This window comes from Phallusia mammillata, chromosome 4 (assembly GCF_965637545.1).
Source record: "Phallusia mammillata chromosome 4, kaPhaMamm4.hap1.1, whole genome shotgun sequence".
NCBI classification, from domain to species: Eukaryota; Metazoa; Chordata; class Ascidiacea; order Phlebobranchia; family Ascidiidae; genus Phallusia; species Phallusia mammillata.
Window position 1 is genome coordinate 27837173 of NC_137255.1, and position 13029 is coordinate 27850201.

The 13029-nt window shown below is 37.0% G+C and overlaps 1 protein-coding gene across 1 annotated transcript in view; it reads left to right on the top strand.

Annotated features, from left to right (window-relative positions):
• The window catches only part of LOC145225467 (uncharacterized), a 75807-nt gene that overhangs the window by 15501 nt on the left and 47277 nt on the right, over nucleotides 1-13029 (top strand). Inside the window, exons 22-36 of the mRNA XM_080092175.1 lie at nucleotides 875-1003; nucleotides 1512-1607; nucleotides 3090-3275; nucleotides 4526-4722; nucleotides 5590-5785; nucleotides 5982-6131; nucleotides 6833-7018; nucleotides 7212-7282; nucleotides 7358-7565; nucleotides 8792-8901; nucleotides 9127-9235; nucleotides 10119-10298; nucleotides 10998-11139; nucleotides 11595-11687; nucleotides 12582-12703. Coding sequence (XP_079948301.1) covers nucleotides 875-1003; nucleotides 1512-1607; nucleotides 3090-3275; nucleotides 4526-4722; nucleotides 5590-5785; nucleotides 5982-6131; nucleotides 6833-7018; nucleotides 7212-7282; nucleotides 7358-7565; nucleotides 8792-8901; nucleotides 9127-9235; nucleotides 10119-10298; nucleotides 10998-11139; nucleotides 11595-11687; nucleotides 12582-12703 — 2175 coding nt within the window. The remainder of the gene's footprint in view (nucleotides 1-874; nucleotides 1004-1511; nucleotides 1608-3089; nucleotides 3276-4525; nucleotides 4723-5589; nucleotides 5786-5981; nucleotides 6132-6832; nucleotides 7019-7211; nucleotides 7283-7357; nucleotides 7566-8791; nucleotides 8902-9126; nucleotides 9236-10118; nucleotides 10299-10997; nucleotides 11140-11594; nucleotides 11688-12581; nucleotides 12704-13029) is intronic.

The following is a 13029-nucleotide window of genomic DNA, read 5'->3' on the forward strand; positions in this document are numbered from 1 at the left end:
CTTATTATGTGCAAACAATGCGAAAAAACGGGCACTGCAATCGTCACAATACAGTTTATGACGTCATAAACAGTTAGCTCCGTTCAGCTAAACTTATGCACAAGTTAGAAATTGTTAATCAGAGCATCTTAGGCGACTTTAAATGGTATATATATGATACAAACCTTATTCTTTACATCAGATTGGCGGCCGTTGGTGAAATACCATGCGGCCCGATAAGATTATAAACTTTTGAATGCGGCCCTTGCACTGAAAAGTTTGCCCACCCCTGTAGTAGGGGATCGCCAGATTGACCAGTTTGAGTTAAGATGAACATGAATTCATAACTGGGATCGGCTCCAAAGTGTTCATGCAGATAAGCGATCATGACACACTCAGTTTGAACTCAAAGAGTCGTGGTTCGAATCCCACTGCAGGCTTGACTTTTCTGGCTGATTCGGTATAAGGCCTTAAATTGGCCTGGTGTAGTGTGATGGTTGAGTTTACAAATCATAGCAGCACATTTGCAAGTTTTCACGAAGCCTGAAATAGCGGGGCAACAGTGAGACTTCAAAAGTGGAAAAAGTAGTGGGCAAACTGGTGGTTAGATGTTTAATATGTAGTTTGTACTTTGTGTAATGTTTCTACTATTCTACTACGCATAGATTTTTTCAGCAGTCTGTGCCTTGCCATATGGGAATGCTTGTGAGACTGCCTTGAATAGGCCTGGCTGACTATGGTTTGTAGATGTGTATTACACGATTGCTGGTCTGCATGTACGCTTCAGGGTTGATTCCATTATGAATGTATTCATTTTAGTGGGAAAAAACTAATACAAATTATATACAAGCCTTTAGTCGAACAAAAACCCTAAAACAAATCACTTAACTTGCAGTGGAATGCGGTTTCCCTCCAGTAACTGTGACAAGTTGTGTTGTTCCATGTTGTGAACATGAGGATTGCATTGCAGGAATTTGTCAGTGTAACCCAGCATTCTATTCTTACAATTGTTCATGGACAGCAGGTTTAATTTTTCTCATTTTTGGTGTAAACCTATAGGCTTAAAAACATTTCCTTGGGCCAAAAAAATTGTCCCGATTAGGGGAAGATTCAGGTTAACTGATGTTGATTAGTTCAAGCCTTACCACATTACAAATCATTTGTACCCCAAGTTTTGTCTAATTGGTCGAAGATCTGATTAATCGAATCCTGTTTAAAAGAGACTTGTATACTGTATGTATGTATACAGTGTTTAAAATAATCATTTGGTTAAGGTACTCAAGATGCCTGTTATGTAGGTGAAATATAAATATATTATTAATAAATGTTTGATTGTTTTAGATTTAATGAAGTTTACAGTTTGTTACAATGTTTAGTGTATTTAAATGTATTTCACATACTTATTAAACAAAATATTTGTTTTCTTTTCACCATGATTGTGTAAAACTTTTTTATCGCAACAGAAACTAATAAAATTTATACCTTGTTCGAAATCGTTTTTTTCAGTCATAAACTAAGAACTATTGTTGCAGGATTGAAAGCTACTGTGGAGGAAAATAATTTCAGCAAATCTTATTTATTTTTTGAAGAAAAACTAAATTGGCAGCAAGCTTCTCATGTTTGTGAAGGTAGATGTTTATGAACTGCACAGTAATGAAATTATGTTCATCTTAACTGATAACCGATCAATCTGGCGATCCCCTAATACGAAGCTGACATGTGCGGCATACAGTGCTTGTGATTCAACTTTCGGCTGAGTTTCCATTGAGCCTTCGTAGCTTAGTTGGTAAAGAACGAGTCCTGGAAAAACTCCAGTCATGGGTTCGAATCCCACCGCAGGCTCGATTTTTCTAGCCTACGCTTTGTCATGTGGTGGTGAATGCTTGATGACCGGCTGATTCAGTATGGCACCTTAAGTGGGCCTGGTGTACTGTGATCTGTAGCAGTAATGTACAAAAAATGTGTTTTATATTAACAGTTGCTTCGTTTGAACTTGTGCATTCTGCTAAAGTTCTCTGCACTGGTCATAGTATCAGTTGTGGTAAAATCAGTTAACTTAATTGTATTTTGTGTTGGGCATGCAAAATTGGTAGTCATAATGCATTTCTAACTTGTGCAAAAGTGGGTAAAACTAAAGTGCAGTAATGCATTTGGTGCTTGGCAAAGCAGAGACTTGCACTGGAGCATTTTACCGTTGCTACATATTGGAGAATAAAAACATTTGTGTCTTAATATTGGCACCACAAAGCTGTACCAATCACAATATTTTCTCTTTGTTTGTTTCTAAGTTCAATTTAATACAATTTCTGCTTGAAGCAAATGGTAACACGTAAATGCACATGATATGTAATGTATTTGTAACCAAGACTGTTAAATGTAAAATATGTGCCGTTCCAGTAGCAAAGAAAAGTGACTTTATGCATCACTCAACTGGTGACTGAACCACCAGTGGTACTGCGGAACTTTCCAGGTGATACACGAGGCACAGTTTGTCATGCTCAATTCAAGTCACTTGTAGATTTGTGACCAAGCTTACCTAACTGCTCACCGCTGGTTTGGGGAGAAACTAATGTCTTGGACATCTTATTGGAATTAATTGCTAAACCTTGCTGCTCTTTAGAAATATGGTAGTCTGGTCAAGAACACCATTAAAGGCAGTATGTTGTCAGTATAAGCTAAGTTATTGGAATCAGCCCTGAAGCATTTATAAATCATAGTACACCAGGACCATTGAAGGCGTTATACAGAATGAAGCTGGTTTCCCAAGCATTTCTATATTGCAAGGCACAGGCAAGAAAAATCTTGTTACGGTGAGATTCAAACCCATGACAGGAGTCTTTCCAGGGCTCATACTTTTCCAACTGAGCTATATTGTCAGTGTTAGGTTGAAAACCAATGTATTAGACCAAATTAAGGTCACAACCATTTTTATTAATGGATTTCAAGGGCATATTGTATGTAGGTGTAGTTGAGATAAATATTTTCATACTGGGATCAGTCCTGAAGTGTCAATGCAGACCAGCCACGGCCTTTAATACAACACCTTTAATAGGCCTGACATACTATGATTTCGGTATAACTGACTGTTAAAATAATTTATTTCTGTGCAGATACTTGGGGGACATTGGTTGTTCCAAACACATCAGAAAAACATGATTTTATCCTTGAGAAGATGTTGGAAGGGAATCTTCCTCTGCTCACTGATGCTGTATGGATGGGAATGAATGATCTGGAAGTTGAAGGGTTGTGGAAGTATGCAACAGGAGAAGAAGTTAACATGTTTGCTCCATTTGGAGGTGAATGTTTTAATACTAAATTCCTAAAATAAGTTTTCTGGTTTACATTTTGTTTGTAGATTTTTGTATTTTGTCAAGTTACTTTATAAATAAGGTAGGAATAGCTGACATGATTGCCACAGGGTTTGTGATTCCATATACCGTATTTTACAGACCATAAAGCGCACCCGATTATAAGGCGCACTGTCAATAAATTGCTTTGATTAGTTTTTTGTTCATACATAAGGCGCACCGGGCTATAGAGCGCAACGTATTTTAAGGAGCATGGGTTATAAAAGTTTACTTTTTACGTAATAAATGTAAGCAAGTCACAATAGTACAATGAGCAAAAGAAAAATATCACAGTTGCTAGTTGCTTTTACCGTAGTTTATTGTGTAAGACGGTGGTTTATTTATGTAATAATAGTATTGGTACTGGAGTGTAGGCAATAAAGCACTACTTGATCCATACATTAGGCGCACCGGCTTATAAGGCGCACGATCAATTTATAAGGAAAATAAAGGATTTAAATTGTGCCTTATGATCCGTAAAATACGGTACCTCAATTCTTATCTATTCTTTTTTTGCTTGTTTATATTGTACACTTACTTACTATGTACACATCTCTTGTTTTAGTATGATGAGAATGGCTCATGTTTCTAGAACAAACCAATTAATTGTAATTTAACACATCTTAACATGTAGATATATAAGTAAATTATCACCCTGCTGTTTGTAGTTTAGGTTTATTATTTTTCTATGTACAAAAAAACACCCAAGGTTCAGTGTCAAATATTAAAAATTGTATGCTGGTGCTATAAAGTTTGCCCAGCAACTCCATTTGCTCTTAAAATAACCTGATAAAAGTGTGTTAAGTTGCCATTAAGCTCCAAACAATGGAAACTTCATGCCTTCATGTTGCATTTGAGACGCAGTTGCCAATTTTGATTACTATTACAGAAAAATTTGATAGTTGTGTGGTTAAATGAAATATATGATAACAGACCAAACAAGTAATTTCTTGTGCATGGTGCTGGACTTAAATTAAACAAATTTAGCCAACAATGTTATTTTCTCTTTTGCATCTCTATACCTGCATATCTTCACTGCTGTCCCAGTATGAATGTATTCGTCTTGACAAAAAAAAAACTATAATACTAAATTGGGCCTGAAAATATTTAACCAGCAACATTATTTCAGTTTTGCATATGTCTACCAGCATATCACTGTATGATCATTGATAGAAACATTGTAAAATGACTACTTTTAGATCCAACTGGTGGTGGTCTGATTCCAATGTACGACTACAACACAACTTCCAGCGATGGTCGGTGGCATTTTTACTATGAAAAAGCCGATCAGTTGTTGAACCGAGCTGATGCTGTATCTTTCTGTGCTCACATGGGAGGTCACCTTCCTATAATAAGAGATGCAGATGAACAAAATAGAGTTGCTCAGTTTCTAGCTGTGAGTGTAAATGACTTGTGTTAAGTTCAAAACATGACTAATTATGTTGCACTTAGAATGACTTTATCTGACAATTATACAAGCCTTGTATTTGTGTCTAGGGTTTTGAAGTTATGATATTTAACAGTTTTAAATATTAAACTCTGTTTTAGTTGAAAAACTATAACCGTGAGTATAAAAGTATCAAGCCAATAAATAATAAGAATGCTGCAGATATTGCACACTGTTTTGACCTATAAGGTCTCTATACTAGCTAATACTGCTTATGTCTTGTCACCAGCGGCACTGACGAGACGCTATAGGTGAAAACAGTGTCTATTGTCTGCAGCTAACATTCAACTGTGAATTTACAGCCAGTTTAATTTCAAACGTTTAATCACTTTTTGTATAAATATACCATGTCTACTATGTAAATTCACATTATCTTTTCCACACTAATGGCTATGTTAGATTACTATAAGCAGTGTTTTTTTAAGGTGTTTTGGGGGACCGAAACGGTCCTCCAAATTTCTCCAGCGGTTTCCCAAAGTTAAATATGGCTATTTTTTGGTATTTATATGAAACACTTGCGGTCTCTTAAAACTACTTAGCGGTCACCCAAACCAAACCTTAAAAAAAACCCTGACTATAAGTATGAATATTACTGTTTATTTCCTGGTCTTAAGCTAATTTTACTGACATTGACATTTATACAGCCTACTTTTTTATTATTATTTGTCTTGCATACATATTTCCTTTAAATAATCCACTGCATCCAGCCTATGCAAAAACTCCTTAATGTTTTCCTGAACTTTGATTACACAAACTCAACACAAAGTATCTGGAACTTGCACGTTTTTTTTCACAACAAACTAACTTTCTTGTCAGAAACACTCACCATCATGGCAAGCATCATTTCCAGTGTCTGAACCATTATCTCATTCAAGCGCTTGGATTGGGATGACAAGGCAAGTTGGTTATCCATTGGACGAAATGCGATGGGATGATGGAGTGAAGGCCAACATGCATCCGGATTGGTACATTATGAGAGGCCTTCCACCTCCTCCACCAGATATTGCTAAACGTATGTTCATTAGACACAAAACTTAGGATTTTTCTAGCTTGTTCCTCGCCATATCGGAAAGCTTGGTAACCGACTGATTTGGTATAATGCCTTTAACCGGCCTGGCATTCCTACCCTGAATTTGAGATATGACCCATAAAAGTTTGTTTAAATTCCCCAAAATACATGTATAATGATATAATTTTGTGTTTTGCAGTGTTTCATGCTTGGAAGTATCCCCCAAATCCAGATGGTGTTCGACATGTTGGTGGTGCAACCATCCAAGAATATTGTGTGGGAATTGGAGAAGATGGTCTTTGGTTTGACTGGGATTGTTCTGCTCGATTTCATGTTGTTTGTGAATTAGGTAAGTCATATTGTAATTGGTAGTGGTAAATAGTAGGGATGGACCGAGCTGAGCATCACAGTTGCACAAACTGACCTGAGCATTAAAATTGCATATTCATGCCCTGCTAACATACGAGACTAGTGTTCGAAAGGGTATCCAAGGAAAAAATGACTGTTTTTTGTAGCAGCGTTAGATGGAGATCTTAAAAAAAAACGTTTTTGTTTTTTGATGCTCAGTGCTGGGCCAAGCAGTTTCAAAAATTGACCTGAGCGTTAAATTGCCTGCTAACATGCAAAAATAGTGTTCAAAAGGGTATTCAAAAACAAAAACGTTGTTTTTAAAGATGCGTTAGATGGTGAAGCATGCATTTGCGTTTCTGCCACACACATTAATACCAAATTTAACCATACTTTAATCTTGACCAATCAATTTTATTTACTGGCATTGAACTTATATTATTGCGACCAATTAGAATGATAAACAAATGATAAAGAAAGACTATCATACAATATTTGACATAAAAATGCATTCAAAATAAATGTCAAGTCCACTTCAAATGTACACCAACTAAATAGAATTATTCCAAGGTTATACAAGTTGCCTATCACCATCGTAAAAAATATATAATACATGAAACTATAAATTTATTTGTGATAAATTTAATGCTGACACTGCCAATCTACACACACTGTTTTGCAATCAGTAAATTATCGTCTTAGGGCCTGTTGCTAACTTTGAACGATGGTCAAAAGGAGCAAAAAACTCCATTGAACCAAATGATGCCTGGTGTATGGAAGATTGTGGTGCAATGAGGCTTGACATGTTAAAGCATGATCACACAGCTTTGACCGAGTATTGGAATGACTATATGTGCACCTCACGGTTCAGTTTTGCTTGTGAAGTTGGTACGTAGAAAATGGCACAGTTCTGTGTGAAATATTACTGTAATATGGTAACTATTATCATATGCTGCACTAAACGTCAACATCAGTTAATCCGGATCTTCACCTAATTTCGGGCAAATTTGTTGGTTTAAACAGGCCGGATTAACCAACGTTACTGTAATTGTAAATATAATAATGTTAGTTTGTTGCATAGACCTTCCTTCACAGTGTGTAACCTACAATCCACCCTTAAATAATGCTTGTATCAAGCAAATATCAAGAGATGTAAGTATATTATGCTGACCTTGAAGTATTGCCTTGTGTTTTCTTGTTCAAAATGAACTTTATTATGTCATACAGGTGGGTTGTGACCCAGATGCTTTGCCAGATAATGTCTTAAAACATCTTTCCACCCAAACTGCTGGAAGCCTTCGAAGCTTCCACAGAGAAATTAAGGAAAGGGTCAATGAACCTGATTCACTGTTTTTGGAGCTGTGCTTCACGTCTGGTGTGATACCAGATGACAGCAGTCCAATATGGAGCATCCATGCAGCATCTGTAGAACCAGGTAATTATGGGTCCCCTTCCCTGAAGGGGACACATATTGATTTTACTCAAATTGTTTGTTTTTTTCTTTTTTTTTTCTTCTTTGTTTTTTCCCAAAGTTTGTCTGACTTGTTTTTCCATCAAATGTTTGATGGATTTGGCTGAAATTTACACAGATGGTAGATATAGTTATGTAGATGTGCATCCCACTTTGTTTTTGTTGATAACCCCAGTATTTACCCCGCTAGCCCCCTAAAATGGGTATTTTTCCCCAAAAGTTTGTCCGACTCGTTTTTCCATCAAATGTTTAATGGATTTGGCTGAAATTTACACAGATGGTAGATATAGTTATGTAGATGTGCATCCCACTTTGTTTTTGTTGATAACCCCAGTATTTACCCCGCTCTCCCCCTAAAATGGGTGTTTTTACCCAAAGTTTGTCCGACTCGTTTTTCCATCAAATGTTTGATGGATTTGGCTGAAATTTACACAGATGGTAGATATATTCATGTAGATGTGCATCCCACTTTGTTTTTGTTGATAACCCCAGTATTTACCCCGCTAGCCCCCTAAAATGGGTGAGTTTTTAAACAGTGTCAGAATTGGCTGAAATTTGGATTTCTTGTATAGTAGGTCATTTATAGGTGTCGATTGTTGTGTTCAACCCTTTAGTCCTAACATTTACCCCACAAGCCCCCAAAGTGTAAAATGTATTTGTATGTTACTGGGCACCACAAACGAAAGATTTCTTTGGCGCAATAGTGTTACAAGGGCAACCAGTTGTTTGTTGCTCGTTGGTGGGTTGCTTGGTGGTCGTTTTTGTGCCATGGCAGTTGGGGCTTGTTAACAGCCCTATGACGTCAGAAACATTAACGGTTGTTGCTCAAAACACCTCTAGTGGTTGAAATTTTAAACATTGGCGGATTGGGCTGAAATTTTGCAGTACTATTGATTGAGTCATTGTGGTTTTTATATATTTTTAGTTTGTGTGTCGAACCACATTAGTTGGTCAGTTAGAATCTTGCAGAACTGCATTTAAAATTGTTTGTCTATGACAGTTTTCTGAACCATTGGCACACTATATACGGATCTGTTCATAAGTTTAATGGTGAAAATAACAGCCCAAATAGACTTAAAAAGCGACATGCTTTTTTTTTCAAACGTTTTAGGAAATGCTCATGCCATCATCATTGTTTCTAAAACTGTGTTAAAAATCATTTGAAGTGTATTCTCTTTATTTTGTTGCAGAGTTTCATAGGAAAAGAGTAGGACGTTTAAATGTTATGTACATATTGAACAAAGTTCCATATCACGTCGCTGAATCAATTTGCAAATCAGAGGGAGCAGTTCTACCCACTGTAAGTATCTATGAATTTAATTTATTTGTTTTCAATTTTTTGGCCTTTTTTCTGTCATTGTTATAATATAATTATTTTGAGTGTTGCTATTTCTATGTTAAAATTGTTTAAATTATGGGTTATGAAATTTTTGTTGTGTTTCCTTGAATGAACACATCACACAGCACTGTTTGCCAATCCCCTAGCATAAAGAGTATCTTGCATTTCACTCCACTTGTTCAACAGTTAAAAAACCGGACCCTTGCTGAACAGCTAGTGAAGAAAATCCAGGACTCTGACAGGGTTGCAGGCATTTCACATTGGTGGATTGGTTTGGATGACAGAAAAGTCAAAGGTATATTTATATGCTTATGTTCCCCTCATGTGTTGGCACTCAAGTATTTTTTTTGCATGTCTAATGATTTGTGTGTTTAGACCAGTGGTTCTCAAACTTTTTTATTGTCGGGGTCAAATGGTATTTTTTTAAGTGTGTAGGGAGCCGCAAAAAAACAAAACCTTGAGAAAATCGCTGAAGATTATTACTTTGAAAGCTAAAATAGCAATGTTTGGTGGTTTTCTGAGGTCTGGTGCGAGCCGCAGAATAAGTAGTTTGGAGCCGCATGCGGCCCCAAAAACCGAGTTTGAGAACCACTGGTTTAGACAGTAGTACTGATTTAAATTGTAACAATGCTTGGTTTTGGTTGTTTATCATTAAATAGCCTCAAAATTCTCCTTGCACATAAGTCTGTCTGCTTTCTTTTAACTATAGATGTCAACTATCACGAATCAGTCAAACTCAGGGAAATGTTAGCACGCAAAGTCATTTCCACATGAAAATAAAAGAAAATTAGCACATATGGCCCAATCACTGGTCTAGACATTCATACAAGTTACACACCCTTCAAACACTAAGGACCAATGTAAGCAGTATATCTGTACTAGGCATAAACTGAATCCAACATTTCTTTACATGCAGTTATGGTATACTTGTGATTCAGGTCACTTTCATTAGGGTGGGTCAAGCAATGTAAATGGTCTCATTACATTCAGATCAAGCTGAATTTTACTCTGTATTGCACGAACATAAACAATTACCAACCACACCAACACATTTCATTACTAAAAAAACGTGACAGCCTTTTTAAATTGCTCAGGTACATTATGTGCCATTTTATCATAATGCCAATGCAGAAAAAATACCCCAAGTATGTTTTGTCAGCTATTATTTGTTTCACCAGGTTTGTATGAATGGTCCAGTGGAGAACCTTTGGACACAGCCGTCGGTCATTACACCAACTGGTCACCCACTACAAGGGGAACAGTAAAGGGAAACAACTGTGTGGCTATCGATGTTTCTGACGACATGAAGTGGGTCGCAGAAAATTGTGATACTGAAAACGGATTCATTTGTATTGAGGGTAAATGTCTTACCTGAAATCTAAATAGTATTTGTAAAGGAAAACATTAATTGACATAAATTGTGGTATATCAGGCCCTGAGGGTTGGTTTATCGCCTTAATTGGGCCTGGTGTACTATGATTTATGGATGTGTATGTGATGGATGCTGGTCTGCATGAACGCTTCACGTCTGACCCCAGTTATGAATTTGTGTCCATCTTAACTGATGCTGATCAATCTGGCAATCCCCTGCCACGAAGCTGACATGTGCAGCATGCGAGACAGACAACGGCGTTTGTGATTCGACTTTCCAAGCTTTCACCACTAAACCTGCATAGCTCAGTTAGCAGAACATGAGTCCTGTAACGACTCCTGCTGTGGGTTTGAAACCCACCACAGGCTAGATTTTTCTAGCCTAAGCCTTGCTGTATGGTAATGCTTGGTGGCCAGCTGATTCGGTATGACTTTAACTGTCATGGCATACTATGATTTATGGATGAGTGTGCTGTGATTCCTGGTTTGTATGGATGCTTCAGGCTGATCCCAGTATGAATGTATGTTCATTTTAATTGAAATATGTTGTTTTCAACATATATTCAAACAGTCAACTGGCGTTTTTAAAAGTTGGGGATGCACTAGTCTAGATTCGATATTTCGTAACATGGTCATGAAATGAAAGTATTTAAATATATGATAAACTTTATTGCTTCAATTTGCAGTGACAATTGACTACCCTGCCTCGTATGGTTTCGTCCATCGGGATGAATGTTATCATTTTCGGAATGATCCATTAAATCGTGAGCAGGATTTTTATGCGAAACCAATCAAGGAGGCTCTGGAAAGCTGTGAAAAGACGAATGGGTATTTGTGGTTAATGTGATAAGTGATAATTGCATTTCCAGTTTACCAAACTTCCTGCATTTGGCTGGAATATGTAATTAAGTGGAATATTTTCTTTGGCAATGACAGTGTGGGATGAAGTGCTGTACATCTGTAAAAGATTCTTTTCAAATGAGATTGTTAAAATTATGTCAAAAGAAAAAGGCTTTGAGATAAATAGGCACTAAATGAAACACTGAAAGTTATATGTGGCAGAGTATGAAACAAAAACATGTCACCTTTTCATACATAATTAGTCTATTTACTTTAAAAGCGCATCTGTACATATTGTTTCTAACATTTGTGATGTACTGCATTATGTAGTAAGACCAAAAATAAAACTTTTTGTTGGTCCTGTTTGTTAGCACAAGCATTGGGTTATACAAGCTTTATATTGATGTGTACCGCTCATAACAGGTATTTTTGTTGACATGCAGACACCTGAGCTTGGGTGAAGATGATATCACTGCGTTGTTTTTGAAGAACACAATTATTGCTCAACACAACTTTACACACAATCATATAGCAAGGTATGATGTAGGACTATAATGCCATAGGCCATAGTATTATATAGCAATGAGCTGACCCAGATCCAGAGTACTTTGTATCGAAAACATAGCTGTTTTTTATTCTTGGTGCTAGGCCGAGCAGCTTCACAAACTTATCTGAGCATTAATTTTGCATATTCATGCCCTGCTAGCAACTTAGTGTTCAAAAGGGTATCCTAGAGAATAAATGACTGTTTTTTGCACCACTGGTGATGTAAGGAACCCTGGAAAGTTACAAAACTAGCATGGAATTGGGAATGTTTATGACCTCACAATGCACCGACTATGAGCATTAACATGAGATGCTCGGTGCTAGACCAAACAGAACATTTGCAGTTTTAGCCCATCCCTAGTAGCCAGCTTTTGTGGGTTCGATCCCCACCGCATGCTAGATTTTTGTAGCCTACTCCTTACCATATGGATATGTTAGGTGACCAGCTGATTCGGTACAACACCTTTAATGAGTCTAACATGTGATTTACATAAGTGAGAGTGTGGTTTGAAGATTCACACATGAGAGTGCCTTGATCCCAGTTATAATCAAATATATGTGTATCTTCGCTTTTTTCCTTAAGTTTCAAGTACTGGTAGAAAGCTGACATGTGCAGCATACAAGGCAGGCAACTGTGTTTGTGATTCAACTTTCGGCGGTTTCTCCACTGAGCCTGTGTAGCTCAGTTGGTAGAATGCGAGTCCCGGAAAGACTCCTGTTCTGGGTTCGAATCCCACCGTCGACTAGATTTTTCTAGCCTATGCCTTGCCATATGGTGAATGCTTGGTGACCAGCTGATTCGATATAATGCCCTCCATCTGCCTTGATTGCTGGTCTACATGGATGCTTCAGAGGGGTCATCTTAGTTAGTCCTTATGTTGTAGGTATTGGGTGTCTCTGTTCGACAAACCCTCTCCTTCGCGCCACAGTCCAACACAGAGAAATTGGAAGTGGGTCGATGATGGGATAGAAAAACCATTCACACTCTACAGACCGTTTGTTAGAGGTAAGCAAAATACATGGTTCCATATTGCTATAGATTTAATGCAGTATGTCCACATGTAAAACACATCTTTTCTAAAAATTCTAGATTTCAGCCAATTATTTCTTTGATGATTATTAAAACAAGGATTTTCAATTGATTAATTCCACATAGAGGAAAAATTTGATGTTGTAAATTAATTTTAAAACATATATTTAGTATTTTTTGTCATTGGATGAAACATTTATTTAGTATTTTCTGTCAACTTGCTCTTTCTGATTTGAATTTTGGGTCTTTTAGCCCTAAATATTGGTTAAAGAGATCAGTAAAATAAGAAAGGTTAAAACTTT